Here is a 27,457-nt window from a genome sequence, read left to right as displayed (position 1 = left end):
CCACAATTGCACAACGTCGGAGCGGTATTATTATTACGCGACAGGCAATCGGCGCGACAACAACAGCAAACTAAGCAACGCATCGCAGGCGCAACAACAGAACTACATATTACAACATATTTACTCGGCAAAAAAAGGGGAGGGACAGGATATTTTCCTCCCACACCCGCCCAGCCACCCCCGAAAAGTGGGTGGCGAAGAATCGCCGTAGGATCCGCTCCTCCGCGACCATTCATTCTGTCACGAAATCTCATTCGGTGTGTGAGTGTTGATGAGGTTAGTTGTGAATCGCGGTCTGTCGACGACAAATCTAAAAACCGAAAAAGTGCATCTTAAAGGTAATTTAACAAATCAGTGAAGTAATTTAATTTCCGGCGGAAGAGAAAAACACAAAAAAACAGTGGTGCCCCGTGAAAAGAGGCGAAAAGTGTTGCATTCTTCGGGGCTCTCCACAAAAAATTGAATTCAATTCAAATCTGGCTGAAATCTCCGCTAACATGTTGGTAAGTACCGGAATAATATATGAAAACTAATCAAAGAAAACTATCTACTAATTGATTTTCCTGGGGGCCTTTGGAAATATTTTCCCAGTCAAGTGATTTATTGATTTTTCCGCAATGCGTTGTGTGTGTGTGTGCGTATCTTTTTCGGTATGCACTTTTTCCAGAGAAACACCCCACTGGGGGCAGCAACCCCCAACTAAAAAGCGCCAACTTCTATTTTTCCATCATCAATACTTCACACAAACACACGCACACAGAGGAATAAAAACAAATGGTATTGGTGTGTGGAGCAGGCGCTCTATGCAACGGTATAGCAACCCCCAAACAATGCACAACCCACCCTCTCTCTCTCGTTTTGAAGGGTATTACTATCCCGCTCTCGCGACAATAGCTCAACTGTTTTGGCATTTGAAAACTAACTGCCCCCGCCGCCCCCTCCCGCTTTTGGTTTTCTCATTTCTGGGTGGGTGGTTGTTTTTCACAGCCGGAGCACATCATAAATTTTGTGTCTATAACAATTTTTGTTATATCCACCCAACCCCCATCGAACCCACCACCCCAAAAACGACCCACACCCCGCATCAAAAAAGTGCAAAGGAATTGTGTTGCACTTTCGAGAGTTCAACTTCCGTTCGTTCACTCTCGCGCTCTCTGGGAAAATAACGGCACAGGCTTGCGCTCTCTCCGAAAAGAGAGAGAGCTGCATTTTCATTTCGATTTTACGGGGGGTTTTTGCATATGGTTTTTTGGGGTTTCGGTTTTTATGCAACATATGCGACTACATATATGTATGCATTATATAATTTGTATTTGATTATTTTGGCTTTGACGAATTCCGTTTGTGGAATGGTGCTTCAAATGGAAACTAAAAATGTATGGTTTTTTGTTGCCACGGGCAATATGGTGAAAATTTGTGGGTGGCAATGTCTGCTGCAGAATGCAAATAACTGCATTCGAGTGCTTTGTACGTGTACATATATATATTTTATACATTTATATATTATATGGAAAATGCAATTTATATGCACTCGAATTGCATTCGCCCGGGATTAAGCCTATATAAATAAATTCTATGTACGGAGTGGGGGGAATGCCGGCAACGGAATTTTGTTTGATGGCGTCTCCATGGATTATATATAGAAATTAGTTGTGTATTTGAAACTGCTTACATAGACTGACAGCTTAATTGCTTTTTACTTGACGACAAAAATTGATTTTAAGCCCGAGTTTAAAGAGGCAAAGCACTGGAAACTGTCAAGAATTGCCATGCACATTCCTTCAGATTGGAAAGTGTGCGATGGAAAACGGATACAAACTATAAATTACCGTCATTTTTGAAAACTAAAAAAACTGTATTAGAAATTATTTTTTAATTAAGAACGTCATAAGAAATGATAGCAAAACCAGTCTCAGTTAATAAACTAATCCTAGTTTAAAATTAATTCCTCCTTTTCGCATCTATGGTGAAATTCACAGACATCTAAAGTTCTTTAAATTTATCATTAAAAACCGAAACCGAATAAAGTAACAAAAAATCAGCGTAGCGATCGTTTGAATTTATTCTTAGCCACAAAATGACTATTTCCTGTTGACTTCATTTCATTCACACTCCCCACGCTGCTGATGATGAGGAAAAAAATCACCCAGGGGCCAAGACCCAGTGACTCACCCGACCGCAAGGCAAGCCAAGCGGAGACTGTACCCAACCCAGTACTGAAACAAACCCAGACTCGAAAACACACACATTTACCTACCCACCCACTCAGACAAAGCGGATTGAAGTTGGGAGTTCGGAGGGAGTTGCGCATGCGTGGCCGTGTCCCACGCCCACTCTCCAAGGGGTGTCTCCACACAGAGAAAAAACATATTTCCTGATCTGTAGGTCAAACGAAATTGCGTTGCAAATCCACTTGACCTGAAAACAGTAAAGGTGAAATATTATGTATAAAATACGATCACTTAAAGTTGAGAAATACAATAATTAGGAAACCATTACCAAAACACTAATATTTTTAGATATTTTCGAAACTCTTATCTGTAAAAAATAGGTAGATCCAAATGTCATCTGTTAATACGCCACTTAACCCCTTATTTTTCTCGGTGCACGTTGGATGTGGGATAGTGCTCGTTTATAGAGGGTGGGTGAGAGCTCTGCAATGGGAACCAGCGATCGCACATCCACCCCGGGGTCCCTAAGTTAAATGAGACGTGACAAAGTGCAAGAATTTCGACCCCTTTGAGAGGGGCAGGCAGATTTCCTCTTTACAAGTGGCGCCCAAAATGGGAAGCCGTATCCCAGCGATGAGACTTTCTCCAAAATGCGAGGAAGGGCTTCGTCTTCAGGGGCAACAGGTTTTGCTGGCCAAAGGAAGCCATGTGCTGCTGTAATTGGCCTGGCTCATTAGGGGGATTGTTGGTTATATCACAGCTTGCACCGGTCCAAGGATGGACTAACGGGTCCACCCAGGCCCAGTGAGCCCTGCCTCCGAAAGAACCTCTCAGGGGGATTCGAGGTGGCCCACATGTTGGCCACTGACGGCTGCTCGCGAACCGGTTCCAGTCCCCAGGCAGCTCCTTTATCCGAGATCATCATCATTGTCATCATCATCATCATCGCTTTGGCCAGCCAGCCACTTCCACTTGAGTGGCAATGAAGGCAAAGTAGGGTGTTCAGGCTGCTCCATTTCGAGGGTTAACCTGTTTGCAGTTGCCCTACGAATGAGGCATGTGGGTTGCAGGGAAAGGCATATTTTAATAGTAATATTTTAGTATTTAATATTTTAATTTTATTCAATCTGTGGGGCCTTAATAAGTACACACAAAAAAGCATGTCACCGTAAAATCGATATGGCCATGTAAATTAAAGGTCATGCAAAACCCAGGTCGTTTTTATATGAAGTACCCTTTTCGACCAGGTCAAATTTACCTGAGGCTAGGACAAATTAAAATTGATCTTAAATAAGGTAAAATTTACCTACGATTCATATCGATTTTTTTTTGGTAATACAGATTAACATAGCAAGAAATTCCCTTGGGACTGTTTGGGGTCACCATACTTTTATAGGTTAGCGCACTTGATGGTCTATTTGGCCGAATGCATCTTCTCCACCTTATGGCACTATATGCATTTTTGCAACCACACATCGGGGGATTTGCAGGAGTTGTTCGATCAAAATCAAAGCAACAACAACCTGGCGACGAAGATGCACTAGAGTCCATTGATTGCCTTTAACTTTCAATTTCATTGACTTTATATAGTTGTCGTTGTTGTTGCACCGGGAGTTTCCCATTTATGAGTCATGCATATTTGCATGGCAATTGTATCAGAGATAGTACAAATTTATAGGCCAGCCAACCAAAGGTTGAATGGCAAGTCTTGAACCCGAAATCGAATTCTGCTATAAATCAGCCCACGCCAAAAATCGGCGGGCAAAGCCACCCAATTGACTCTGTAATGTGGGTGAATGTGTTTATAAATACAGTAAGGCATCTTTTTGGTGAACCATTTGAATTAACTAGCTATATTTTACACTAGTAAATAAAAGAATCACAGTTAATATTTCAAGTTTTCTTTTATTAATAATTTGAAGGTTTTAGATTAAAACACTGCATTCTATGGTTTTTTGGGTTTTAAGAAATCTGAAAACAAAAAATGTATAAAAACATTCAAATCAGAAGACAAGAAATTGTCAAAGAATACTTTAATATCAAATTAAAACTCTTGATTTGATTTCCGGGGTATTCAATTAGTAAAAATTCGGCTTATAGGAGTTAGACTGTGGGTTCATTATGTGTCTACCTGGACCATGTATCGCACGCCCTCCTTCTGGCCATATACCATATAACAAACCCAAAAAGCCTCGGCCCCGCTAATGAACGCAACAGTCGCAGTCGCCTCCTCCTCCACCAGCAACAATAAAAACAACAACGAAAGCAACCCACATGCACGAAGATCATTACCAAGCCGAGCGGCGCATAAAAAAACGTAAGCCAACAACAACAACAGCAAAATCAAGTTGCGCCGTCGCAAACTGACCTGGTCCGAAAATTCTACTCTCAACCAACCACCCTACGCGGCGATCCGCTCTTCACCCCACCTCTCTCTCCCATTCCATTTCCCACTCCCACTCTCGCTCTTGCGCTGCTGCCCACAGTGGGTGATTTTCGCTTCCCGCCAGACAGTGTTTGGTTTTTAATAACAGTACTTGTGACTTGTACAAATTAGTCCAGGATTTTGTTGATTTTTTATAATTAATTTAAGTTATTTTATTGTATATTATAAATTACATGACTTAAAGATTTTGAAATCTTGTCTATGGGGTACGTTTAAATAAGCAAACGTTTAACTGAATCTTCAATATTATTTAATTTAATATTAAATGGTCAAATTATTAATTTAAAATTAATAAAACGATTTTAAAAAACGGAGGATTGGTTAACTTTGGCTCAAATCTCCCACTGTGCGTCGCCGGCCCACACAACTGAAAAAATGAGCGGGTGGCTTGCCTTGCCACGCTGCCGGGGCTCTGCCGACGCCTCTGCTGACGCCGTCGCGCCGCTTGTTTGTTGCAATTTCTCTTTTATGCGATCATTCGTTTGTAAGGTGGCCACTTGCACAGTGGGACCAGCAAATAAATGCGATTTTGTGGTTCTAAATTAAACATATTTTAATATTAATGTCGTTTTATGTTACAAGATAGGTTAAAGTCGAATCAATATGTGAAATAAAAATATTTGTAAAGTTTTTTGAGGCATTATTTAGTCAGCTTATAGTTATAAAATTTAAATATCGCGACTTTGTAGACAGCGCGAAGACAAAATCAGAGTTTTAACCCTACTTTAAATTTAAGAGGCGGACGAGAAAACGGCCCTAACTTGCTTAATCAAAAGGAAACTACGAATTCAAAACCCCATTCCAGTGACATTCGCCCCACTGTGCGCTGCTTTGTGCGTCGGCATTGCCGCCAGAGCCGAGCAGCGCCCGTCGCTGCGCGTCATCGCTTGTTGTCTCCATTCTGTTGGAATTTCTCGTGGTGTGCGGTTCGTTCGCTCTCGCTTCTCCCTCTCTTCGTGCTTGGAACTGACTTTGTGCGGCATTTTCGTGCGAAACGGTGCAACGCGTGGTTTTCCTGCGAATTTTGGCACAAGTTCTTATTAAAATATAGAAAAAACCCTGATTGTGCGTGCTGCATTTCGATTGCAAATCGGCTGTATTAAACAGAAGTGAACAAATTGTGAGGAAAATAGCAACTGTTATCCGGGGAAATAAACACAAGCCGGCTGGAAGGCACAAATCTGAACAGGAGAGCAATGGCCAGAGGGCCAACTGGAAACAACTAACAGTGTTCCAACATAAAAAGGTATAATATGATTGCTTGTGGCTCCAAAATAAGAGGGGATTAATTATTTCCCAGGAACTCTGCTGCATATAATTAATTAACCAGACCCAAAACTCAAAACCGAACCCACACAATCTGCGAGCCATCGAGAAATCACCTCGAAGGCCATGTGCAGAGACAAGCCCAGCAACCCACAGGTAGCTAGGCCCAGAACCGGTTACCCAATTTCCAATTATAAACCAAAAAACACAGCCACTCCAACGCCCCACAAAAAAGAGGAAAAAAGCGGTGGGCACCCCTTTCCTGAAAAAAAGAGACAAAAGATTCCAAATGCGACGCCGCGAGGTGCTCAGAAAAGAAAAGAAATCGAAAGAAACCCAAACCCACCACCACCACCAACAATCCTTGCTCCTACTCCCCCTCCTCGCTCGCCTCCTTGCCTCCTCCCTCATTATCCTACTTTCTTCGCTGCCGCTGCTTATCATCTTCGCACACACACACACTGAGAAATCTGGCCTGCCTTGGAAAGCCGCCTACTCACATGCTCTCTCTCCTATTCGTTCTGCTTTGTCACATGTTCCTCTTCCTTTCCCTTTCACCCTGTTGCGCAGGAGGAGGAAAAAGAAGAGAGGGGAGGGAGAGGGAGGCGACTGACCGTCGCGACGCCCGCTGTTTCAAATGGTGATTTCTTGTAGGTTCTCATTTTGGCGTGGCTTTCGCCCTCTCCCTGTCCCGCTGCTTTATCACTTCGTCTGCCTCTCCCACCCTTTCCTTCGCGTTCTGATGAATTTTTTACACCCACCCATCGATAGCAACTTTTGCATTCAACCTACTCCGCCTCCTCCTTCTTTCCCCCCTCCTCTTTGCCTCTCCCCCTCTTGTCGCTGAGTTGCCGCCCCCACTGACAGTCGCCCTTTATTATTTGCTTGTTTATTATGGACTCATCTTCTTGGCTGGCTCGCCTTCCAAGGAGTTGTCATTGGAACGATCGCTTGGAAAAAGGGTTGCCGTAAGAAAACTAAATATTCCCTTAGGGGGAAATTTAGTTCAACTCACTTACAGTACGATCTCGATAAAATATACATACATACACAGATGATTCAATTGTTTTTCATATTTATTAAGGAAAGAAATTAATTTTGTAAAATCTCAAATTGGAAACATTTTGATTTTATTTCTCTAAAATACTTTTCCTGTTATAAATACTTGTTGATAATGCTGGAGCTAAGAAATTACTAGAACTCTACAGTCATTGAGTCATCTGCCATCTTATTTATGTATGTATTCCCCGACCCCCCCGATTTTTTACTGCCAACCCACGCTTGGCTTCCTCCCCCCGTCGCTTAACTTCGACATTCCCATGGAAAAAGCGACCCCAAAAAAAGGGCAAAAATAAATTACGCACTTCCCGTCGTCGGTGGTAGAGCAATTTCATGCAGCCTAGTAGGGGAGGGAGAAAGAGGGGTTGCGGCGGCGGAGGTACCTGCCCGTGTCGCAAAGAGGGTTGATGCGCTGCACCGATCCCGATCCCGATTCGAAATCCCTAAACCGATCCTATATTCCATTCGAGTCGATGATGCGACCCCAGTTGGCAGAGGGCAGCTTGTGCAGCAATCTCACCGAAAATCACATAGGAATTTCCTGTTACACCCGCCCCCTGGCCAAAAGGCCCCTGCCCCGTTCCCGAAAGTTACCTGCCCTCTCAGTCCTCGCTTACCTGTTTTCTCCCTCCCGCTCTCTACAGCAGCTGTTTGTTTTGCGGCTTTCAAGGTTTCTACTTTTTACCTGTTGGCGTCAGTCAGTTCGATTTGGATTCGGCATCGGCATCGGCGTTCGGAGTTCGTCCCCTTTCGCAGCACAGCCACCCCATTGCGTAGGACTCATTCCGTTTCTTATGTGTACATCTCTCGCTTCTTTGTTCGCTTTGTGGGAGTGGGGTGAATTCGGCGGGGGGAGAGAATACCAGGGGGTGGGGGGTTCGGTAGACTTACTCACATCTTCTTCATTTCTTTTGTTGGCCCAAAACTCGAGCCGAAAATCTTTTGGGCGTCTTGAGTTTTGGTTGGTCTCGTTTTTGCTTTTGTGCCCGGCGATCATCATTATCTCCGTTTCGCTGGCTCATTCTATGGCACCACCACCAACCACTCCTCCTACTACAATTTGCCTAAAAAAACCCCAACCGTTTCGACCGTTTTTCAATATTCAACGCAACAAAAAAAAAAAAAAAACAGAAAATGATGGTGGCAAAGAGGAAGAGCACGACAGACGGCGACGATGTCTGTTTGAAGGTTGTTGTGAAATTTCATTATGGGTCTGGGTCTGTCTCCTCACCTCCACCTCCCACTTCTTCCTCCTGGTACCCGAACTCCTCCCCCACCCCCACCTCCGCCTCCTACTCTTCTGATTGCCTGCTGCTGTGTATGTGGTTGTTGTTATTTTTAAGAGGCGTCCAGCGTCAACATTTCAGCGCGGGGTTTTCAGTTTTGGGTTGGGTTGGGTTGTCTTGGGTATACGTATTGTACATATACATATACGGATAGGCTGGCCCATGGATTGGGTTGGTACGCTATGGTATAGTATGGCATGGGATGGGATATGGGATGATGATGGTGGCGGCAGCAGCTTGGGCTGTGGCATTTCTCGTGTGTAGGTAGGTGGTTTCTCGGAAATCCATTTGTTCATATGATAACCCAAAGAGTACAACACGAAACCCAAATGGCTCTGAGGCGAAGGAAGCGCAGTCATTTGCTGACGACGAGTTAAAGCTTTCAACCCGATCGCCATTCCAAAAGGGGAGGGAGTATGTTGGTGCCCTATAAAGATCAGTATCTCCCATCTATGAAAGATTGTGTGTCATGAATGAAATTAGAATACAGAAGGAATTTATCTTTAGGCCATTACAATCTGTAAATAAACCAAGACAAGAATAATTGATCTATTATTTACGTGCTGAATCTACTAGAAAGTCACACATAAATGCATTACCTCCCTCAAAATTGAGAATACAGATCCATTTATCATGCTCGTCTGTATGTATTCTGGAACCTCCTCCTCCTCCTCCGCTCAAGGATCGCATCCGTTGGTCCGCAACAAAAGCAACAGGATCGGCACTTAAACCCCACTCCACCCCGCAGAAACCATCCCCTCGACCACCCCAACCACCGGCGAACGGCAGCTGCAACCTGCAGCCCAACGGGGCAACCCTAAAAGTGATCTGTACTCTGGGCAGCAGGTTGTTGGTCTGGGTCTGGATTGCAGTTGAGAAAGAAAGAATACGAAAAACCACCCCTGAAAAGGGAATGGAAAACATGGCACAAATTGCTACCCCATGGATGATCGGACACCGAGCACATGTTGCATGCGGCAAAGATTTCACCAGAAAGGAGCAGATCAGGGAGGGTGCAACTGACACTGCTCGGACTTAGGTCTCAGGACCCCGTCCTCAAGACGAAGGACAGGCGAACATGTGCAACGTCTCTGCGCCTGCATTTCTGTATCTTGTGAATGTGTTTTCTTCGTTTTCTCATTTTTTGCTGGCCATTTTATGAGGGCGCGCACCTGCCAACAGCTGCCGCCGCCGCAAAAGATGAGGAAAAAGTAAAGGCGGGCAATCATAGCCAAAAGCTATGGTCGCTGACTCGTTTCTGGGCCTGCCCTTGAAGCAGTCGAACGCCCACCGCCAGCAGATGAACCACCCAAAAAATTGAAGTATGGTATGAGGCAACAAACGAAACCAGCTCCGAAGACTTTGGGCCGAAAGCAATTTGCTTTTGTTGTCTGCTGGCTTGGCCATCCGCCTCAAAAACCTAAAAACAAGCTTAAAGAGAAGACGCCAAAAAAAGTAAGAAAAATAAAGTAGAAACAGCAGCTGCCGTCGCATCGTGGCCACAAAAAGTACCACCTGCCGCCCATATACATGTCGCTGTAGCTGCTGTCCTTTGTTTGCCGCTAGCCCCATTAACCCAAGGATATGCCGCCACCATGGGAATGGAAAAAAGGAAGTGTTGAAAAAAACGTGCTCCTTAAGATACAGTTCTATTTATCAGGGAGAGATGTGAAAGCATTAACTTACATATTAAAGGTGGTAGTGGGCTGGTCTTGAAAGCAAAGTGGTATAAGTAGGACACAGTAGTTTGGTCTTTAAAAAATCTGAAAAGATTTTGGCATTGAACTTCTGACACGAAAAAACAGTTAATAGAAATAATCAAAATCATGACGTTGTTTAACATGGTACTTTAACAATAGAAGAGCTATGGGTTTTTTCTAAGAAACTAAGACGTCTTAGATATTATAGATTTTATGATCGATACAAATTGTCTTTAAATTTAACAACAAGGAACTGATAATACAGTTGTTTTAAAAACCTCTGTTTCAAAGAAACATTGACCCACGCAGCGAATTGGCCAACGAATGCAATCGATGACAACAGCTGCGGCCCACACATGCTTAGCTCACCTCGCCTCATCCCAGCGACCCACCCACTCTCCACCCCGTAACCCCCATAACCCCCCTCTCGAATGCTAGCCACCCAGCTGCGCCTGCGTCGCTGTCGCCGTCGAATTTTGTGATTGTGGGCGTTTAAAGGCGAGGGAAACTGAAATAAACAGTGAGAATACCGTTGGCAGTCGCCGTTGCTTTAGCTTTTGTTGGGGCCTTTGCTGTTCGGTGTTAATTTGGCTCGCATATAAAATCTTCGATTTTATTTCGTTGTCGGTGGAATCGGTTGGATCATTGGGACAGCTGCGGTCAGTTGGATATATGGTGGTGGTGGGCTGTGCTGTGCGGTGGTGCCATGTTGCTAGACACCCACCCACTTTGATGATTAGTTGTTGCTGCCAAATACTAATGGCACAGTGGTTTGGGCTTCTTGCTTTACAACTTAAAAATTACAGAAGTAGTATTACTAATACAATTTTTTAGAATGGTTGTAATAAAATAATTCTGCGAACCTATTTTGTAGGATTTTCTTGAGTGGTGACGTTTTCTGGAAAATTCCCACTCCCAAGCGATTGAATAATTGACCGCTGCACCGGGATGCGAATAACTTCCCCTTGCAGCTCCACCAGTCCCACTGTGCGTCATCGGCCAAAGCGTTTTTTAATAACTGCGTGCTGGTCGCTTGCAAAGTTGGGTTTACCGTGGGGTTTCAGGGGGGTGGGGGTATTTCGAGGAAGAGGGTGGCTCAGCGGAGAGACTGTGGCGTTAACATGTCATTAGCTGGTGGCTTCGTACACTGTTGTTTCTGCCGCTGCTGGTACTCCGCCCCCATCCCGTGGGCCCCCTCCCCCTCCCACCGGAACGCCCCCCTCTGCGGTCGCGCTTGTGGCCTTTCACCGCAACAACAAGTAAATGTTGTGGCTCACCCTGAGCTGCCAGGTCGCCAGATTGCCAGATCGCTTGGCCCAACCCACGGGTGTTAAAAGTTGTACGTATAACTCTACAGACCGACTTCTAAAACTTGCCAAAAAATGCGAATGATAAACAAATTTTAAGGCCAAATCATTTAATCGCAAATCAGAATTTAAAGATTCTTGAAACTGATGGTTATTAATATAATATTTGTAAAAATATGTCAAATATTATTAAGCTCAAAAGTTCAATTTAGGGAATCTGCACTGTAACTGTGTGTTTTGTAATTTGCACTTTGATGACCGCCCTCGAATAGAGGCAATAACTTTTGATTAGCCTAGGCTTTTAGATAATTATTGCAAATACCCAAAAACCCCAAAAAAAGATCCAACAAAAACACCCCACTAGCCCCACAAAAAAAGGGGGAGAGGCTATAATGCGTTTACCGTTAACAGTTGCCCGGCATCTGCGAAAATGCGACATCTGCCAAGTGGAAAAAAGAGGGGGGAGCGGGAGAGAGGGAGAAACGACGATCAAGCGCGCTCTCACTTATTACGTGAGAGCCGAAGCAGCGAAAATTCCCCCAACCGGCATTTTTCAGCTGCCCAACCGGTTTCTCTGCCGCGCTCTCTCGCTCTCACAACTCCCCCAAGTTGGCGTCTGTTTGCACACCCACCACAAATTGGCGTCGACAGCGCTGCCGGCGTCGCTGCCGACGTCCACTTCGACTGATCGCTGTTCTGATGTGCGCGTGGTGTATTTTTGTTGTTGCTCCTCTGTTGTTGTAAATTGATTTTGTTGCTGGCTTGCGCGCCCATTTTCAGCCCACTCCTGTCGTTGTTGTTATTTTTTGTTGGGTTTTTTTTTGCTGCCGTCTGTTATTAGCAAAGCGGATGTTGTTGTTGCTGCCATCAGCAGCAGCAGCAGAAAAAAAAGCAGAAAAGGGGGAGGCACAGCACCCACACGCGCGCTCTTGCTGTTGGCAACGCATGACACTTTCCGCTTTTTTTGTTTTTTATTTTCTATATAGTGTTGTGGCTCGCCCACAACAGTTGACCCCTCGGCGGCGGCTTATCAAATTCAGGGGGCGGCGGTGGGGTGGCGCAAGTTGATAGAAATCTTGGGAGCGGTTGGAAGTGTAACCATATCATCATCAACATTAAGTAAACTCAACATTATTAAAAGGAATAAAAATAATTTTAAAATCGGTTTACAAACTATGGAAAAAACAATCATTATTTTTTGCAAAAATAGATTATTTATTTATTTTAAACATACGGTCATAACAAGAATAGGTATATTCTACTTTTAATCATCCCGAACTCAACATTTTTAAGTCCTAATAGATCAATAGCTAAGAGACGTAATAATTTAATTATTTAAATTTATAATAGAGCTAGGGGAAGTAATTCCTGTATCCTTCGCTTTGTTATTCAAAACTTGCACTTTTCTTCCTCTCGAAACCCCATATCCCAAATGGAGGTTATGGTGCGGCATGATCTTGAGAGCGTGACCAAAGTCAAGCGGCAACCACTACAACGGCAACAACAAAGACTTGCCCTTGGCTTGAGAAACCACACGCAGAGAACTGAGTGAGTGAGGCCAAGCCAGCAGATTAGGGCAGAGCCCCGAGATCCCCGAACCGAACCGAACTGAGCCGCAGCAGAGCCCCAGACCCCCAGACCTCCCGAAACACTCGAACTTAAACAAACAACGAACGCAGCACCAACAACAAGAGGAACAACAACAAACGAACGCCCCCATGGAGGCAGAAAACACCAGCAACACCCCACTGTAAAAAGCACACGAAGCATAAAAATCAAATATGCAAAACTCAGATACGAAATATGAACTGAAAAGAGAAGAAAGAAACAGGCTGTGGATCGGATTGGATTGGATCGGTTCGGATCGTATCGGAACGGATCTCGGGACTGGGAACGGTCGTGGCTGTGTGGGTGTTGGGGTGTTTGGGTGGTGGTCTGGTATTGGTGTTGGTGCGGTGACTTGGTAGCTGGGCGACTTGGGTTGGGGCCACCAGTGGGTGTGTGGGTGGGCGCAGCCGTTGGCGCTGGGCCATAGAACGTGCCCAGGGCCCAGCAGCAAACCAAACAGACGATTTTGTCGCCACAAAGTGGCAGAAAAAAAAACGTTTCTTCTGAAAAAAAGCAGGGCGCAGCAACATGTGGCCAAGAAAAATAAAAACACAGAGAAAAATGTTTGCATTGTTGTGGATTTTCATTAAAATATTTAGTTATTTTGTTAGGATCGTAAAATATTAAACATTTTTTTGGGTAATTTGTAATGTGCTTTAAATTTTAAAAATGTTTAATACATTTTCATTTGAATATTTTTAAAAGGCTTTTATGGTTAGCCTTTTTCCCAGTGCAAAGAAAGAGGGACGTCTATCACAACCCCACACCCTCACAGAACAAAAGCGCCGCCAAAAAAATTGCCGCGATCGTTGGCAATTTGTCTTTCTATGAGGATGATGCTGGGCTAGTGATGAAGATGCTGATGATAAAGCCGTCGGGAGGAAGGCGATCAATGGGTTTTTGGGTTGGTTCGTTAGTTGGGCACGTCAAGGTGGTAAATTTATTAATATATGCAGCTGGGACCCCAAAAAAGAGACGAGTGTGTGAGTCTTTTTGTGCATTAAATAACTTGTTCAGGCGACGAATTTGTCAATTTGATTTCTTTATTAGGTCATTATTTTACATAAGAGGATATTACTTTTATTTCGACAGAAATTAAACACCAAAACATTTACTGGGTTTTATATATACCGAAATTCTGAACAAATTGTGTATATAAAATCTCTATTGACTTCCCGTTTCATTATTTGTTTATTCTTCATTGAAAAGTTCTTAAAAATCAAATCAAAAATTAAGGATTAATTACATTCGAGACCATAAAATTCACGCAACCACTTGAAGTTCAAGTTCTGAACCAAAACGGTTTCCTTGCTTTTGTGACCTGACACCCGACATCGGTGGTCCAAAAAAATCGGAGATTCGTAAACAAAAAGCGCGCTCAAAAGCACTGTCTGGCTGACTCAGCGATGCTGCGCCGACGTCAAATCGAAACCCAAGCCCGAGTTCAAGCCCAATCCCCAACCGAAACCAAAAGCAAAACCCCCCACGCAAGCGCCCCCAAGGCAGACCGGTACCACCCCTTCTCCGCCCGCCACTGCTCCCCCTTTCCCCATAAAATCAGAGTTGGATGTGTCAGCACTCGTTTCCCACAAGTGACGTCGTCGGCGGGAGGCGCTGGGTATTTCGGTACCGGATGTTGCTCTAAGATAGTTGGATTTATTAAATCCCCATTGCACACAAAGTATATTTCGCCAGATGCCTGCTTAGTTTTCAAAATATATAAAATATTTTTAAGGCAAGGAACTGACTTTACAAAAGTGTCTTTTAAAAAATATATTTAAACTTTTTATTATTTATATTTCTGGAAAATTTATTAAATTATTATTTTCTGTTGTCCAAATAATACTTCTTAAGGTCAAGATCTAGGCTTGTACTTTGTTCAAATGGACAGTCGGTTTCTATAAATTCAAAAAAAAAGTTTATCGCATACTCACGTATTTCCGCTCTCTCCCTGCTTTTTTGCAGTTCTCGGCGAGTGGACGTGGAGGCAACAGCAAGAGCAGCAGCCTCCGCCCCCTGAAAGCAGCAGCAGCAGCAGCACGCCCGCTAGCCAAGGCCGACGGCAACGTGAAGCACCTGCAATGGCCACACTAATACCAGTGAACGGCGGCCATCCAGCAGCGAGCGGACAATCCTCCAATGTGGAGGCGACATACGAAGATATGTTCAAGGAAATCACACGCAAATTGTACGGCGAGGAGACCGGAAACGGTTTGCATACGCTCGGCACGCCGGTGGCTCAGGTGGCCACCAGCGGGCCAACGGCGGTGCCCGAGGGCGAGCAGCGATCCTTTACGAACCTGGTAAGTAAAAAAGTGGAAATATGTCTTGATATAATAATTATCTTCTGTAATAATACCTCCTAAAAATGTTGAATTTATTAACAACCCTCTACTTTTCCCCCCTTTAGCAACAACTCGATCGCTCGGCAGCGCCCAGCATTGAATACGAGTCCAGTGGGCCAGGTGCCTCCGGCAACAACGTGGCCACCACCCAGGCCAATGTAATCCAGCAACAACAGCAGCAGCAGCAACAGCAGGCGGAGTCGGGCAACTCCGTGGTGGTGACGGCCAGCAGTGGGGCGACTGTGGTGCCGGCACCCAGTGTGGCGGCCGTCGGTGGCTTCAAGTCCGAGGATCATCTGAGCACCGCCTTCGGGCTGGCGGCCCTGATGCAGAACGGCTTTGCAGCGGGCCAGGCGGGTCTCCTCAAGGCCGGCGAGCAGCAGCAGCGTTGGGCGCAGGACGGATCGGGTTTGGTGGCGGCAGCGACCGCGGAACCGCAACTCGTACAGTGGACCTCGGGCGGAAAGCTCCAGAGCTACGCTCACGTCAACCAACAGCAGCAGCAGCAACAACAGCCGCTTCAGAGCACACCCAAGTCCAAGTAAGAATCTAAAGATTTTATTATAGTTGAATAACCATTAGAGCCCTGCGTGAATCATTCAATTTTTGTTTGATCATATTTGCCATAATATTTCTAATTTGTTTAATTCAATTCTATGTGAAATACATTGAATGTTTTTCTAATTCATTTCAAGTTGAATGAATGAATGATTAATTTTTATAAACAAAAAGTGAAAAATTTTTAACAAATCAATGCTAACTGCTTAGAAAATAAAATTTATGCTGATTTAATCACAAAATTATGGCCATTTCTTCTTCAAAAGAAATTGTCGTTTGATTTATTTCGGAATTCATGCCATTCAAACTCAAAATTCTAATTAAAAAACAAAAAATTCTAAATAATTCATTGAATCTATTCATGCATGGCTCTAGTAACCATTTAAATTTGTTAAAGAGTGTTACTAACTTTATCACTTCATCCATTTACTTTTAGAAAACACCGTCAGGAGCATGCGGCTGAGTTGATTTACGCCAGCCCCTCGACCTCGGCCAATGCGGCTCAGAATCTGGCCCAATCCACACCCACCTCAGCGCCCAGCAACAGCAGTGGCGGCAGCACCAGTTCCTCCGGCGGCGGCGGAGGAGGAGGCGGTCGTAAGAAGGCCGCTCAAGCGGCAGCGGCTGCCGCTGCCGCGAACGGAGTGCACATCCAGAAGCGGTACGCCTGCACCCACTGTCCGTACTCGACGGACCGGCGGGATCTGTACACTCGGCACGAGAACATCCACAAGGACGAGAAGCCCTTCCAGTGCTACGCCTGCCTCAAGCAGTTCAACCGTGCCGATCATGTCAAGAAGCACTTCCTACGCATGCATCGTGAGCTGCAGTACGACATAAACAAGACGCGTCGCCATGTCTCGGCGGGCAGCGGCTCCTCGGGCAGCGGATCCTCCGGCAGTGGATCCCATCACTCCGGCGGACGCGGCAACGTGACCATTAACTCGGCGGGCGTGAACATAGACAATGCCTTCCTGGAGGCCCAACGACATCCCACCTCGACCAGCATGAGCATCGTGGAGACGATCGAGGCGGTGGCCTCGGCAACGGACATGCCGCTGGCGCAGCTCAAGCAGGAGAAAATGGACGACGGCGGCGGCGGAGTGGTCTTGCCCCTGCATGTCGGCGTCATGCAGCAGCCGGTGGCCAGCTCGAGTTCCGGCAGCAGTGGCAGTCATGGCGGCAATGGAAACAACGGTGGCAGCAACAACTCTGGTCTGCTGAAACCGAAGCGCGAGAAGCGCTTCACCTGCTGCTACTGCCCGTGGTCCGGAGCGGACAAGTGGGGACTCAAGCGGCACCTCAACACGCACACAAAGCCCTTCGTCTGCCTGCTCTGCGACTACAAGGCGGCGCGATCCGAGCGCCTGGCCACCCACGTGCTGAAGGTGCACAACAAGCGGGCCTGCAGCAAGTGCTCCTATCTGGCGGACACGCAGGAGGAGTACCAGGCTCACATGAGCGATGTGCAGTAAGTATTTGCTACTATAAGGGGTTCCCTATGTATTACCCTTGCAGGGAAGTGCGAAATAGGTTTTTAGAAAAAAGGATATATATTATAAATATAATCTGCGTATCTTGTCCGTTCCGTTTCGTTTGTCCGTATAAACTGTAATATATGAATATCAAAGTTGTGTGTTAGAAATAGAAGAGTGCCATTTAAATGTGAATATTTTTTTTATTATAAGATACTATCTGTCAAGTTATAGCCTAATCCGATTACCTTCTCTTCCTTCTGCAAGGGTACTTAGAGCTTCGGATGTCCGAATCTAGCCTGTTCCCCCTCATTTGCCCCGGGAATTACGAAAAACTCTAAACAGCTTTTGAACTCTCTTTCGCCCCACTTCTCTCGCCACCCCCAAAAAAAAACCCCCGGACGTTCTCTATATACCTGACCAAATATACCCTGATCTGATCAGTCCGCACGATAATCGGCCGGCGCGCAGCGGCAACGGCAACCAGAGCGGCGGCAGCAGCAGCGGCAATAGCAACGGCAACGGCGGCGGCAATGGCAACAACAATGCCAATGCCGGGGGCCACAGCCACAGCCAGAACCTCAATGTGCTGCGAACCATTGGCAACAGCCTGGTGGCCAACAACCAGCTGAACACCTATGCCGGCAATGCTTTTGGGTAACATTCTCAGACCGCCCTGCCCCATAAAAAAAAAAATATATATATATGAAAACCAAAAACCCCTCCCGAAAACAAAACCAACACAAAACATCCCAAAAAAAAACCAAATAAAAACCCAACCGAGCGCGCACAACGTTCCTAACTCTAGTTACTACCCTCGTTCTCTCGTTCTCTCGACTCTCGATTCCCACGACATCCCAACCATGATCACCACATCTCCACATCACCATCGACCACCACTTCACCACCATTTCGGTTAGCTCGTCCAGTGGCAATGTGGGAAATGCGAATGGAGGCGGCGGTGCCGTAACCATCTACACCACCACCACCAATGAGGGCGTGGCCGGCGGCGGCGGAGGCGGCGGTGGCGGCGGCGGCATTAGCGGCAACATATCCGGCGGCGGACCGCTCCAGGAGATCATCGTGAATCCCTCGTCGATGGTCGGCTGGCGGCTGAGCGCCAACGGGTCGTTGATCCCGCCCCACGATCTGCTCACCGGCGGATTGCCGAACGCAGCCACGCAGAAGCGCGGCTCGGAGCGATTGTTTCAGTACCTCGAGGCCGAGGGCAGCGATCCGGAGGACTATGCGCGGTATTTGCATAACCAACATGCCCCAGTTCCTTTGCCTTTTCGTTGGTTTTCGTTTTTGGTTTCCCTTTTTGCTAATTTAATATATCATGTATTATTATCATGTGTTATTATTATGTCATTATTAAATTTGACATGCAAATGTTAATTTTTTTTAATTTCACAACCAGTTGGTTATTTCTTTGAATCTGAATTTTGGTTCTGATCGCTTGTGTTCTTCCTTACACCCATTTCATATTGTTTACAAATCCCTTTTTTCGAATATTAACTTTTATTTGTTAATTGTTAAGAAATAACTGTTTATTAATCTATCGTTGTGCTTTGTAAGTTCTTTCCAATAATTTTAAATTTCCTCACCGCTTGTTTCATTGTTTTCACTTTATGTTTATTTTGTGAATTTGGTTTCAGATTACACTGTTTGTTAGAAAATATTCTCGCATTTTTCTTAGCAGTGTTTCGATTTATATATTTGTATATATTGGCCTAAAATTGTTTTCTCATTTTGCACTGTTTTGCAATATTTATTGGTTTTTACCCAATTGTTCCCCTGTTTTCACCTTCAATTGCTGTTTATTTGCCACTTGATTTCTTGTCCTTTGTTTAATCACCAATCAATCACAATCAATTCTTAAATAATCTAACCCCTTTCCATTTGCCTATCCTTGCAGTCTGCTGAAAATGGACGCCATTAGTCGCAACACCGCTTCGGTCGCTCAGGATTTTCATAAGGCGGGAGGCGTGCACGAGTTGAAAATACCAGCCAATCATCAACTCCTGTTTAACAATAAACTGCCTTCGCAATGGACGACACGAGAGGCTGCTGCACTGCTGTACAGCCTGAGCAACATGGGCGGCTCCGTTTCCGGTTCCCAGCGCCAGAAGTTCGGCATGCGGGCGCGACAACATTCCACCGGCGAGGATGACGAGAATACACCATCGTCCGCCTCCTCGTCGAGCTTCTCCGGCGATGAGTTCAACATGAGCGCCACATCGCCCCTGAAGCTGTCGCGTCATGCCGTCAAGCTGGAGAAGATGGAGGAGATGGAGGCCAAGGACATGCCCACCAAGGCGATGATGGCAACGGCATTTCTAGAGGCGGCCAACTACGAGCAGACGGCCATCGAGCTGCTGGCCAGCAAACGGAAGATCAAGGTCGAGGACGACGAGAACGACGAGGACCAAGAGAACCAGCAGCAGCATCAGCCACATCAGCAGCAGCAGCGATTGCAGCTTATTAAATCGTCTCCCGCGTACAAATTGAACAACAACAATAGCAACAGCAATAACAACAACAACAACAACTACTACAAGGACAAGTCATCGCACAGAAATGCCGTTCACCATCATCGCCAGGATGATAAGGAGAACAACAAGACCAAGTCGCCAGGATCAGCAGCAGCAGCGAGTGTTGCAGCTGCAGCAGCAACATCGCCTCCCAGCGGCAGCGGCAACAACAGCCAGACACCGTTTCTCACCCAAATGGAGTACCAGAATCTCAATCGCATTGGCACCCAGTTTCAGAACTACGTCAAGGACATTATCAACAAGTACTACGCGGCGGAGACACCTCTGATGCTGGCCGCTGCAGCAGCAGCCTTGCCCACGGCCACGACTACGGGTCAGCAGCAGCAGCAGCAACATCCGGAACTGGATATCGAGAATATGTCGCCCAGCAAGCGGCGTCGTCTGCTCAGCGAAACGGAGGAGTACATCGAGTATCTGCGCAACAAGGAGGATATTACGCTGACCATTGCTCCTAAGGTCCAGGGCCCACCGCCAGTGACGTCTCTGCTCAAGCGCCAGTTGGATCTCAGCACGCCGCGTCGCAGTCCCAAGAAGGCGGCTCCGGCGCACAGCAACAGCGCCTCGAATGCCGCCCGAAAGTCGCTCAACCAGCTGGCCACCCTGCTGCCACTGCTGGCGGATGCGGCCAGCCAGCAGGAGTATCTGGCTGCACCGCTGGACTTCAGCAAGAAGTCCAGCTCGCGCAAGCAGGCCCAGCCCAAGAAGATCCGTCTGACGCCCGAGGCGGTGGTCACATTGCTGAGGGACAAGTATCTCAATCGGATGGTGCGTCAGCGCTTGGGCTGCCTCAAGTGCAACCAGTCGCGAAAGAACAGCTCCATCAGCTTCAACTATCACACGCTGGGATCGCTGGCCCTCCACAAGTACTGGCGACATGGCCAGGAGGGAGCCTCCTCCTCAACGGGGCGACAAAAGCTGCAGGCAGCTCTGCAGAAGAGGATTCGCCGGGGACAGGCGGACAACAAATGCTAATGTGGCCGTGTTGTTTCGGTTCCATTTTTATTCGCTTAAGATTAGAAAATGTTTGCTTGCCATATATGGAATGCATTAGGCATTTGACATTGAAAATCATTTAAAAAATTGCATTTAATTTTTTAAATTTTAAGTTGTGATGTACCTGAAATATGATTTCTCTTAAACAAACAAAAAATACTTAAAAACAAACAAACACAATTCATGCGAACGGTCTCGAAAGCGCTTTTGCAGCCCAGCCGACTGCAAATGAATTTCATTATCTTAGTTGTACAAGTGAGCGCCATCTCACAAACACACCCCACTCACAATTAACATTTACATACGAATATTTAACTATTTAGTAATTTACCTGGAATGAGCATTTATCAAATGTGTCCCAGACCCTGATTTCCTCCATTTGTATTTGTATTCGATTGAATGAAATGTGAAGTAAAAGCTTTAATTTGCCATTTACAAAGCTTCAGTTTAGTTACGAGTAATGATTGCCATCTTTTTACACCTAGCATTTAGTCGTCTAGTTACCTTAGTTTTCGGATTAATTTATGAACTGCAAACGCGAACCTCATCGAACCCTTTGCCTTACTTATCATTTAAGCTTTAACGTGAATATAAATTTAGTTTTAGTTGATTTAGTTACTCTTCGGAGCAGCAGTCACGCCCACAATGCCCACGAAAACAAAATCCATTCTTACGCGAAACGTTTTAAATATGGAAAAACAAACGTCTATAAATATTAACAAAACAACTATATTACTGTACGTGTAGATGTATTCATGATTTTATCAGAAGGAAAAGGAATAGGAAGTCGGCGAGAAGGAAACACAAGAACAACTTACAAAATACTCAAAGAACATGGCTAGAATACAACTTCTTACCACACTGAACAAGAAATATTTGACTGAAAAGTGTCGGGGGAAGATATGGTATATATGAATAAAGGTATAAACAATTTTAGTGTAAAATGTGTGTTTTTGCTAAATGTGGTAAACTAAAAAAAACCGTAAATTTATTACACAAAACTAAACTAAAGCGTAAACGAAGAGAAAATTCTTAAGTAAAGTAAATTTTTGGATGACAAGCCATTTAGACAAAATTTTTGAGACGAAAAAAGACATTTATAAGAAAGGAAACAAAAAAGAACAAACCGAATTACTTTAAATTTTATTTAAGCAATGAAATTTGCAAAAAATAAAAGCTATAATTACAATAACTGTAATGTGAGTGTTTTTAGTTTAAAATTATATATTTCCAAAACATTCAAAATAAAATATAATTAGTTTAAAATATAAAACCAAGTTTTTTAATTAATTTTCTTTGGGTTGGGATCACTTGTTTTAAGCTGTTAAACTGAAATGTGGAAAAGGTTTTAAAAAAGTATACATTTTCAAAAATTTGACAATGTGCGAATTTTTTAACGGCAAGAATTTTACCTTACTTTTAACATTATGAAAGACATCATTTTTGAGTTATAAAAGGACTTTTATTGATAAGCCTTATGGAGTTACAAACTAGTTCCTTAAAAATATTGTTTAGACGGGTGTCGATTACTTTTCAGGGTTTTTAACGGGCATCGAAGACAACAACTGCAAATAAAACGGAAGATTTCATCAGTACAGTTTGAGAGTCATTGGAGGCTTCTGGGGGCAGAAGGAAAGGATTACTTACGACGCTTGGTGCGCTTCTTGTACATGATACGATATCCGCACTCGCGACAACGGATTGGATCCCTGGGCCGCATCTCATTTTCGTGATGGCACTCTAAAAGATAGTAGTAATATATTAATTAAACCTTATTCCAAAACGATTATGTTGCTATTCCGGCAAACCATGTGCCCGCTGAGAAAATGCGTTTTTCTATTGAAGGATATTATCCACCAACTTACCACCGCAAATATACGTCATTGCCGTCTTGACATTGTCCTTGGAGCTAGTTTCCGACATTATTAGTCGATATTATTTAAATAAAACCAAGTTTTCTGTAAAAATGTGTTGTTTTGGAAAACGAATTCTTCTTCTTCGATTTCAGAGGCGTTATTGGTCGAAACCTATCGATACACGATTTTTAAAGTGACAGTGATAAACAAAAAATACTAGTTGACTGTTTTGGTATATATCTGCAGTTTTATTTTACCCGCGTATTTTGAAATCAAGCTAGGATAGATAATTGATTAATTAGAAATGAAATATAAATTATATATTTAACGATATTTTATTGTCAGGTCTTTAAAAGTGCATACCCAAAAAAGGATTTACACGCAGTTACTATGAACTTGCAAAATATATAATATTAGCACTTTCTCCGATCCTTTTTTTTGTACAAAATCAAGTTACGCTTATGTTTAGTAGACTTATAATGCCGTTGCATATTTCCCACAATTGAATTTCCACAGGGTTCGCAAAAAGTAAATTTTTCTGGTTTCTGAAATCTGCAAGCGGTTTTCGATCTGAGCTGTCTATCTTCGGAATTCTCGTTTCTAGATGCCCCATCTTTGTATATTGCAGTACATTCTGAATTTGTTTCCATATCTTGCATATCTGTTGTAGATTGCATTGTTATATTTATATGATTATCGCTTTGAGTGCTTTCCTCACATTTTTCGTGATCTTTTCCTAATTTTAACGAATTATCCTTATGGCTTTGAGATTTCAAGTGTCTCAGGTAATTGCCCTTGGATTTAATGGTAAGATCACAAACTTCGCATTTAATTGTCTGCTTCAAAAGATGCACTGATTTTCGATGGGTTTGCATGGTGCCTTGACTGTAGAAATTCGCTCCGCAGATTTCACAGGTGAAATTTCTCCTGTTTAAATGCTTCTTGTTCAAGTGCTCCGTGAGGAAAAATTTATTTGCAAAGTCTTTTTCACAGATTTCGCATTTTGGTTTGGGCTTTTTCTTGCAGCCACCTCTCGGTGGTCCCCTCAAAAGTCTTTGTTTTTCCCGGTGTTTTTTGACGGCTTCTCTGCATTCCTTGGCGGTGTGAGCTGGGCAACATCGACTCAAGGTGGGAAGTTGGCAAATCAGACACAGATTTTTTCGTGTATGTATTTGAATTATATGCGTTTTAAGGGTAGACCACAATTGGAATCTCCGCGGACAATTTCGACACTTGAAAGGACGATAAAGTAGATTACTGGAAGTTCTAACTCTGCTCTGATGCTTACGCAAGAATTTACGGGTGAGAAAGGTCCTGAAACAGTAGGAGCAGGGAAAAAGCTTAGGTTTTAACCGATGCCTTCTATGCTTAACCATATGCAGCTGATGGCTAAAGGAGAAGCTATATTTCTGATCGCAAAGCGGACACTTGGTGTGCACAGAAGTCTTTCGTTTCTGAACAGGAAGTGTTCTTTCCTTCCTAAAGTAGCATTCTATGTTTTTTGGTACCTGCACCACTATATCCTCAACTGTGTCAGCTGATATTTGCAATTCTTCTCGTTCCCTTGACTTCTGTTTCTCCAGTAACCTTTTGTATCTCTCGTTTTCATAAAGATCTTCAGGATTGGAAGTTATTCCTGTTTTCCTGCTTAAATGAGAGGTTAGTGAGTGCTGCAAGTAAAAGCGTCTATAGCAAATCTGACAGTGAAAGTTGTCCGAATAGCGATGAATCCTTTGGTGATCCTCCACATCCTGCAGCTTTTTCCACGGAAGATGCTCACATTTATGGCAAACGCAACGAAATCCTGGTAAGATTATAGCTGCAAATTTTGGGCGTAGCGCTCCCTGGGCTTCTTGACCTGTCAATTGGCTAACTGCTCGTCTATAGCCAGTGGTCACTGTATCCAGAATATCCCCAAGAGTTTCCAACTGAACTTTTCGGTTTCTGTCTTTAAAAGCATCCAAAATAGCTTGATAATCCTCCTGTAAATCGGCTTTAAAATATTGATTGCTCCAGAAATTATCCCGTAACTGCGCTGCCTGCAGTAAAAGCAACATATCTGAGCTACGAAAGCGCATAATTTTCTGGATATCGTCTCCTTCGGAAAACTGATTGGGAAATTCCGAGCCCAATACGTTTTCCCCATTGAATGCCACGTATTTCTCCGCGAATCCTCGACAGCATTTGCACTTGCAGTTGCAGAAACCGGCGCATCCTTCGGTTTTCTTGTCAATTTGTAGAGCTGGCAAGTCGGCGGTAAAGTCCTTGTAGGTAGTTAAGAGTTTTCCCGGCCAAGACATGAATTTATTGTTTTGTTTACAAAATAAAAAAATCGACAAGTGGTTGTAGGACCAGTCACTGATGCTATAAAGAAACCAAAAAATACTAGATTGCCAATAAAAGTTATCGAAAAAGTGTCATCCTTTGTTTTTGGAACAAGGGCTGCCAGACTGCTGCACTAAACAGCTGTTCGAAATTCGGCGGCATTTAATTTTATAAAGAATTGTAATTGTTTTTAACAAAATCATGGGAAAAACTAAAGGAAACGCCAAAAAATTTGGCATGCATCCGCGCAATGTATTACGCCAGCCGCCTGACTATACCAAATTGGCAATTAAATACAAGGATTTTCGCAAAGAGTGCGAATTGGTGAGTGCGGAATCTTAAGACAGCTAAAAAATCTTAATTTACTTTACGATTTTTATTAAATCAGGAACTCAATGGCAAAGTCTCTGTGAATTTTCGCAATGAAAAGACCTTGCGCGAATTGACCAAAATGCTTTTAAAAGAATACTACGATTTGGATGTGGATTTTGCCCCTGGAAGTTTGGTGCCCACTTTGGCCCTGCGCTTGAATTACATCTTATGGCTCGAGGATCTAATGGAACCCCTGAAATTGCAGGACATAAGGGGTATAGACATAGGTAAGACAGGTTAAGATCTGTTAAAAAGATTTACTTATAGAACTCCATACAGGTTGCGGTTCCTCGTGCATTTATTCCTTGCTGGGAGCCAAGAAAAATGGCTGGCACATGTTGGCGCTGGAATCGAAACCCCAAAACATAGAATACGCCAGGGAGAATGTGAAGAAAAACCAGTTGGAAAACCTCATTGAAGTCTATGCCCAACCAGATAAAATGAGCATATTCAAAAGCTACTTTCAGAAGGATCAGCAAGAGCTGCAGTACCACTTCTGTCTGTGTAATCCACCTTTCTTCGATTCCAACTTGCCAAATCCCTTCGGCGGTAATACCAGGAATCCCGAAAGACGTCCCGCACCGAATAATGCCAGAACTGGAAGCCAGGAGGAACTCACCTGCGAGGGTGGCGAGGTGCAATTTGTGCAACGCATCATAGACGAGAGTCTGGAAAACAAGATGCGCGTGCGGTGAGTCAATCTTGATTACCGCCTGAAATTGAATTAACTTTGGTTTTCCTCGCTGCGCCAGAATCTTCACTACAATGTTGGGCGTCAAGGCCAATGTGCCAAGGATACTGGACTACCTTAAGGAGCGGCAGGTGGCGAGTGTCAGCACCACGGAATTCCATCAGGGACACACCACTCGCTGGGCGGTGGCCTGGAGCTTCCATTCAGAGCCGCTAAGCCAGGAGACAGTGTGTAATTGAGTTACACCTTAGACTTTATGGGGTAACTTTAAGCTGGTTGCAGGTGTGTTGAAGCACAGGTTTTTGTTTTCAGTAGAATTCGTTTAAGTTTCGCGCTTTCATTAAGAAGCTTTCGTAATAACTAACAAAAGAGTGACATAGACAAATCTAGTTCTTAAACACTACAAGAATCAATAAGAACATCTCAATTTTACGTTATTGTAAATTGTTTATTTTATTTTTTAAATAAACAAATCAAAACATTGCAAGCGGAATATAAATTAATTCATATATATTAACCAGTTATTCAGAAAGTGTTGTCTTTCCATTACTGTCTTCATAATATAAATAGAGTTGAGCTACAGGAAGCTGCACAAGCAATTGAACTCTGACCTTCCAGTGCGACTCCGTTCCGTGCTGTCAGAAAGCTTTTGCCCTAAATGGAAATTTGCATGTCAATGGTCACTTTGCCGCCCAGGTCCACGAACGGAAATTATCGTTTCGGTTTTATCATTGACCACAGCTGACCACACACTTCGACAGAAAAAGGCAAACAGAATCAGAAAGGCAACCGAAATGGAGGCAAACACGCGCACTAAGCACAAGTCAGCACACCGGCATTTCCACACCTTTGAGCCGGGGAATTCGGGCGATTCGCTCGTCCGCCATGTGGGATAGCAAATAGCTACTTTTAATTGCTGCCCACGAATGTCCTGGTTTTTCGCGAGGTCTCGCCATGAAAATTCCCATGAATAGACACAGGAAAATTCAAATTAATTGAAGTGGTATCCTCATTTTTTGTTGTTTGGCTTAAATTTGAAAATTAATTATAGAGAAAAATATTATGGTAGAATTATTAACTTCAAGATATTAATTGGCTTATATAATTAAATACAACTAAGCAATGATAAAATGTTTCCATAAAATGAATATTTTGTGATTATTTAATAACAAAATCCTAAAAGGAATTTAGAAAATATTATTTAATTTATTTCAGATTCCTTTCATGAAACTTCTGTAAATTCTTTAAAGGATATCCCGACTCTTAACCCCCGTCGACCACTATGCTCCACTTTTCTTTTGCCTTTTGAGCCATTTCACGACTTGGCTGTTGCTGCCCTTTGTTGGCTTGGTTGCTTTTGTTGTCTTTTATGGCATTTCAACACGTTAAGGTGTAAAGAACAACGTAATTAAAATGCAAGCCGTTGGTTTTTAAGCCCGGAAAG

General features: G+C 44.0%; 4 protein-coding genes across 10 annotated transcripts; 2 read left to right on the top strand and 2 right to left on the bottom strand.

The window, feature by feature from the left end:
* The first annotated feature begins 25 nt into the window (after positions 1-25).
* On the top strand, positions 26-22,042 carry chn (zinc finger transcriptional factor charlatan). 7 transcript variants are annotated; one of them, XM_070212774.1, is made up of 7 exons: positions 26-503; positions 14,809-15,146; positions 15,254-15,729; positions 16,183-17,217; positions 17,666-17,878; positions 18,151-18,474; positions 19,140-22,042. In XM_070212774.1, the coding sequence occupies exons 2-7, from the start codon at positions 14,925-14,927 to the stop codon at positions 20,746-20,748; spliced, it is 3,879 nt and encodes a 1,292-aa protein (XP_070068875.1). In that variant the 5' UTR covers positions 26-503; positions 14,809-14,924; the 3' UTR covers positions 20,749-22,042. The 7 variants fall into 7 exon arrangements, with proteins under 7 accessions (XP_070068875.1, XP_017001955.3, XP_070068877.1 ...); XM_017146466.3 differs by having other exon boundaries at positions 18,142-18,474; XM_070212773.1 differs by lacking the exon at positions 26-503 and adding an exon at positions 5,523-5,863 and having other exon boundaries at positions 18,142-18,474.
* Positions 21,894-22,797, bottom strand: Polr2K (DNA-directed RNA polymerases I, II, and III subunit Rpb12). Its single transcript, XM_070212779.1, has 3 exons — positions 22,635-22,797; positions 22,417-22,509; positions 21,894-22,334 (listed from the first exon to the last, which is right to left on the bottom strand). The coding sequence occupies exons 1-3, from the start codon at positions 22,690-22,692 to the stop codon at positions 22,312-22,314; spliced, it is 174 nt and encodes a 57-aa protein (XP_070068880.1). The 5' UTR covers positions 22,693-22,797; the 3' UTR covers positions 21,894-22,311.
* Positions 22,798-22,935: 138 nt separating this feature from the next.
* LOC108060656 (zinc finger protein 117) lies at positions 22,936-24,982 on the bottom strand. Its single transcript, XM_017146443.3, has one exon. The coding sequence runs from the start codon at positions 24,923-24,925 to the stop codon at positions 23,039-23,041; it is 1,887 nt and encodes a 628-aa protein (XP_017001932.2). The 5' UTR covers positions 24,926-24,982; the 3' UTR covers positions 22,936-23,038.
* Positions 24,983-25,076: 94 nt separating this feature from the next.
* On the top strand, positions 25,077-27,129 carry LOC108060657 (U6 small nuclear RNA (adenine-(43)-N(6))-methyltransferase). Its single transcript, XM_017146444.3, has 4 exons — positions 25,077-25,274; positions 25,339-25,549; positions 25,602-26,013; positions 26,075-27,129. Exons 1-4 carry the CDS (start codon positions 25,152-25,154, stop codon positions 26,250-26,252), a joined length of 924 nt encoding a protein of 307 aa, XP_017001933.2. The 5' UTR covers positions 25,077-25,151; the 3' UTR covers positions 26,253-27,129.
* The last annotated feature ends 328 nt before the right edge of the window (positions 27,130-27,457 follow it).

Source organism: Drosophila takahashii, chromosome 2R (assembly GCF_030179915.1).
Source record: "Drosophila takahashii strain IR98-3 E-12201 chromosome 2R, DtakHiC1v2, whole genome shotgun sequence".
Taxonomy (NCBI): Eukaryota; Metazoa; Arthropoda; class Insecta; order Diptera; family Drosophilidae; genus Drosophila; species Drosophila takahashii.
This window is presented reverse-complemented; position numbering and strand designations above follow the sequence as displayed.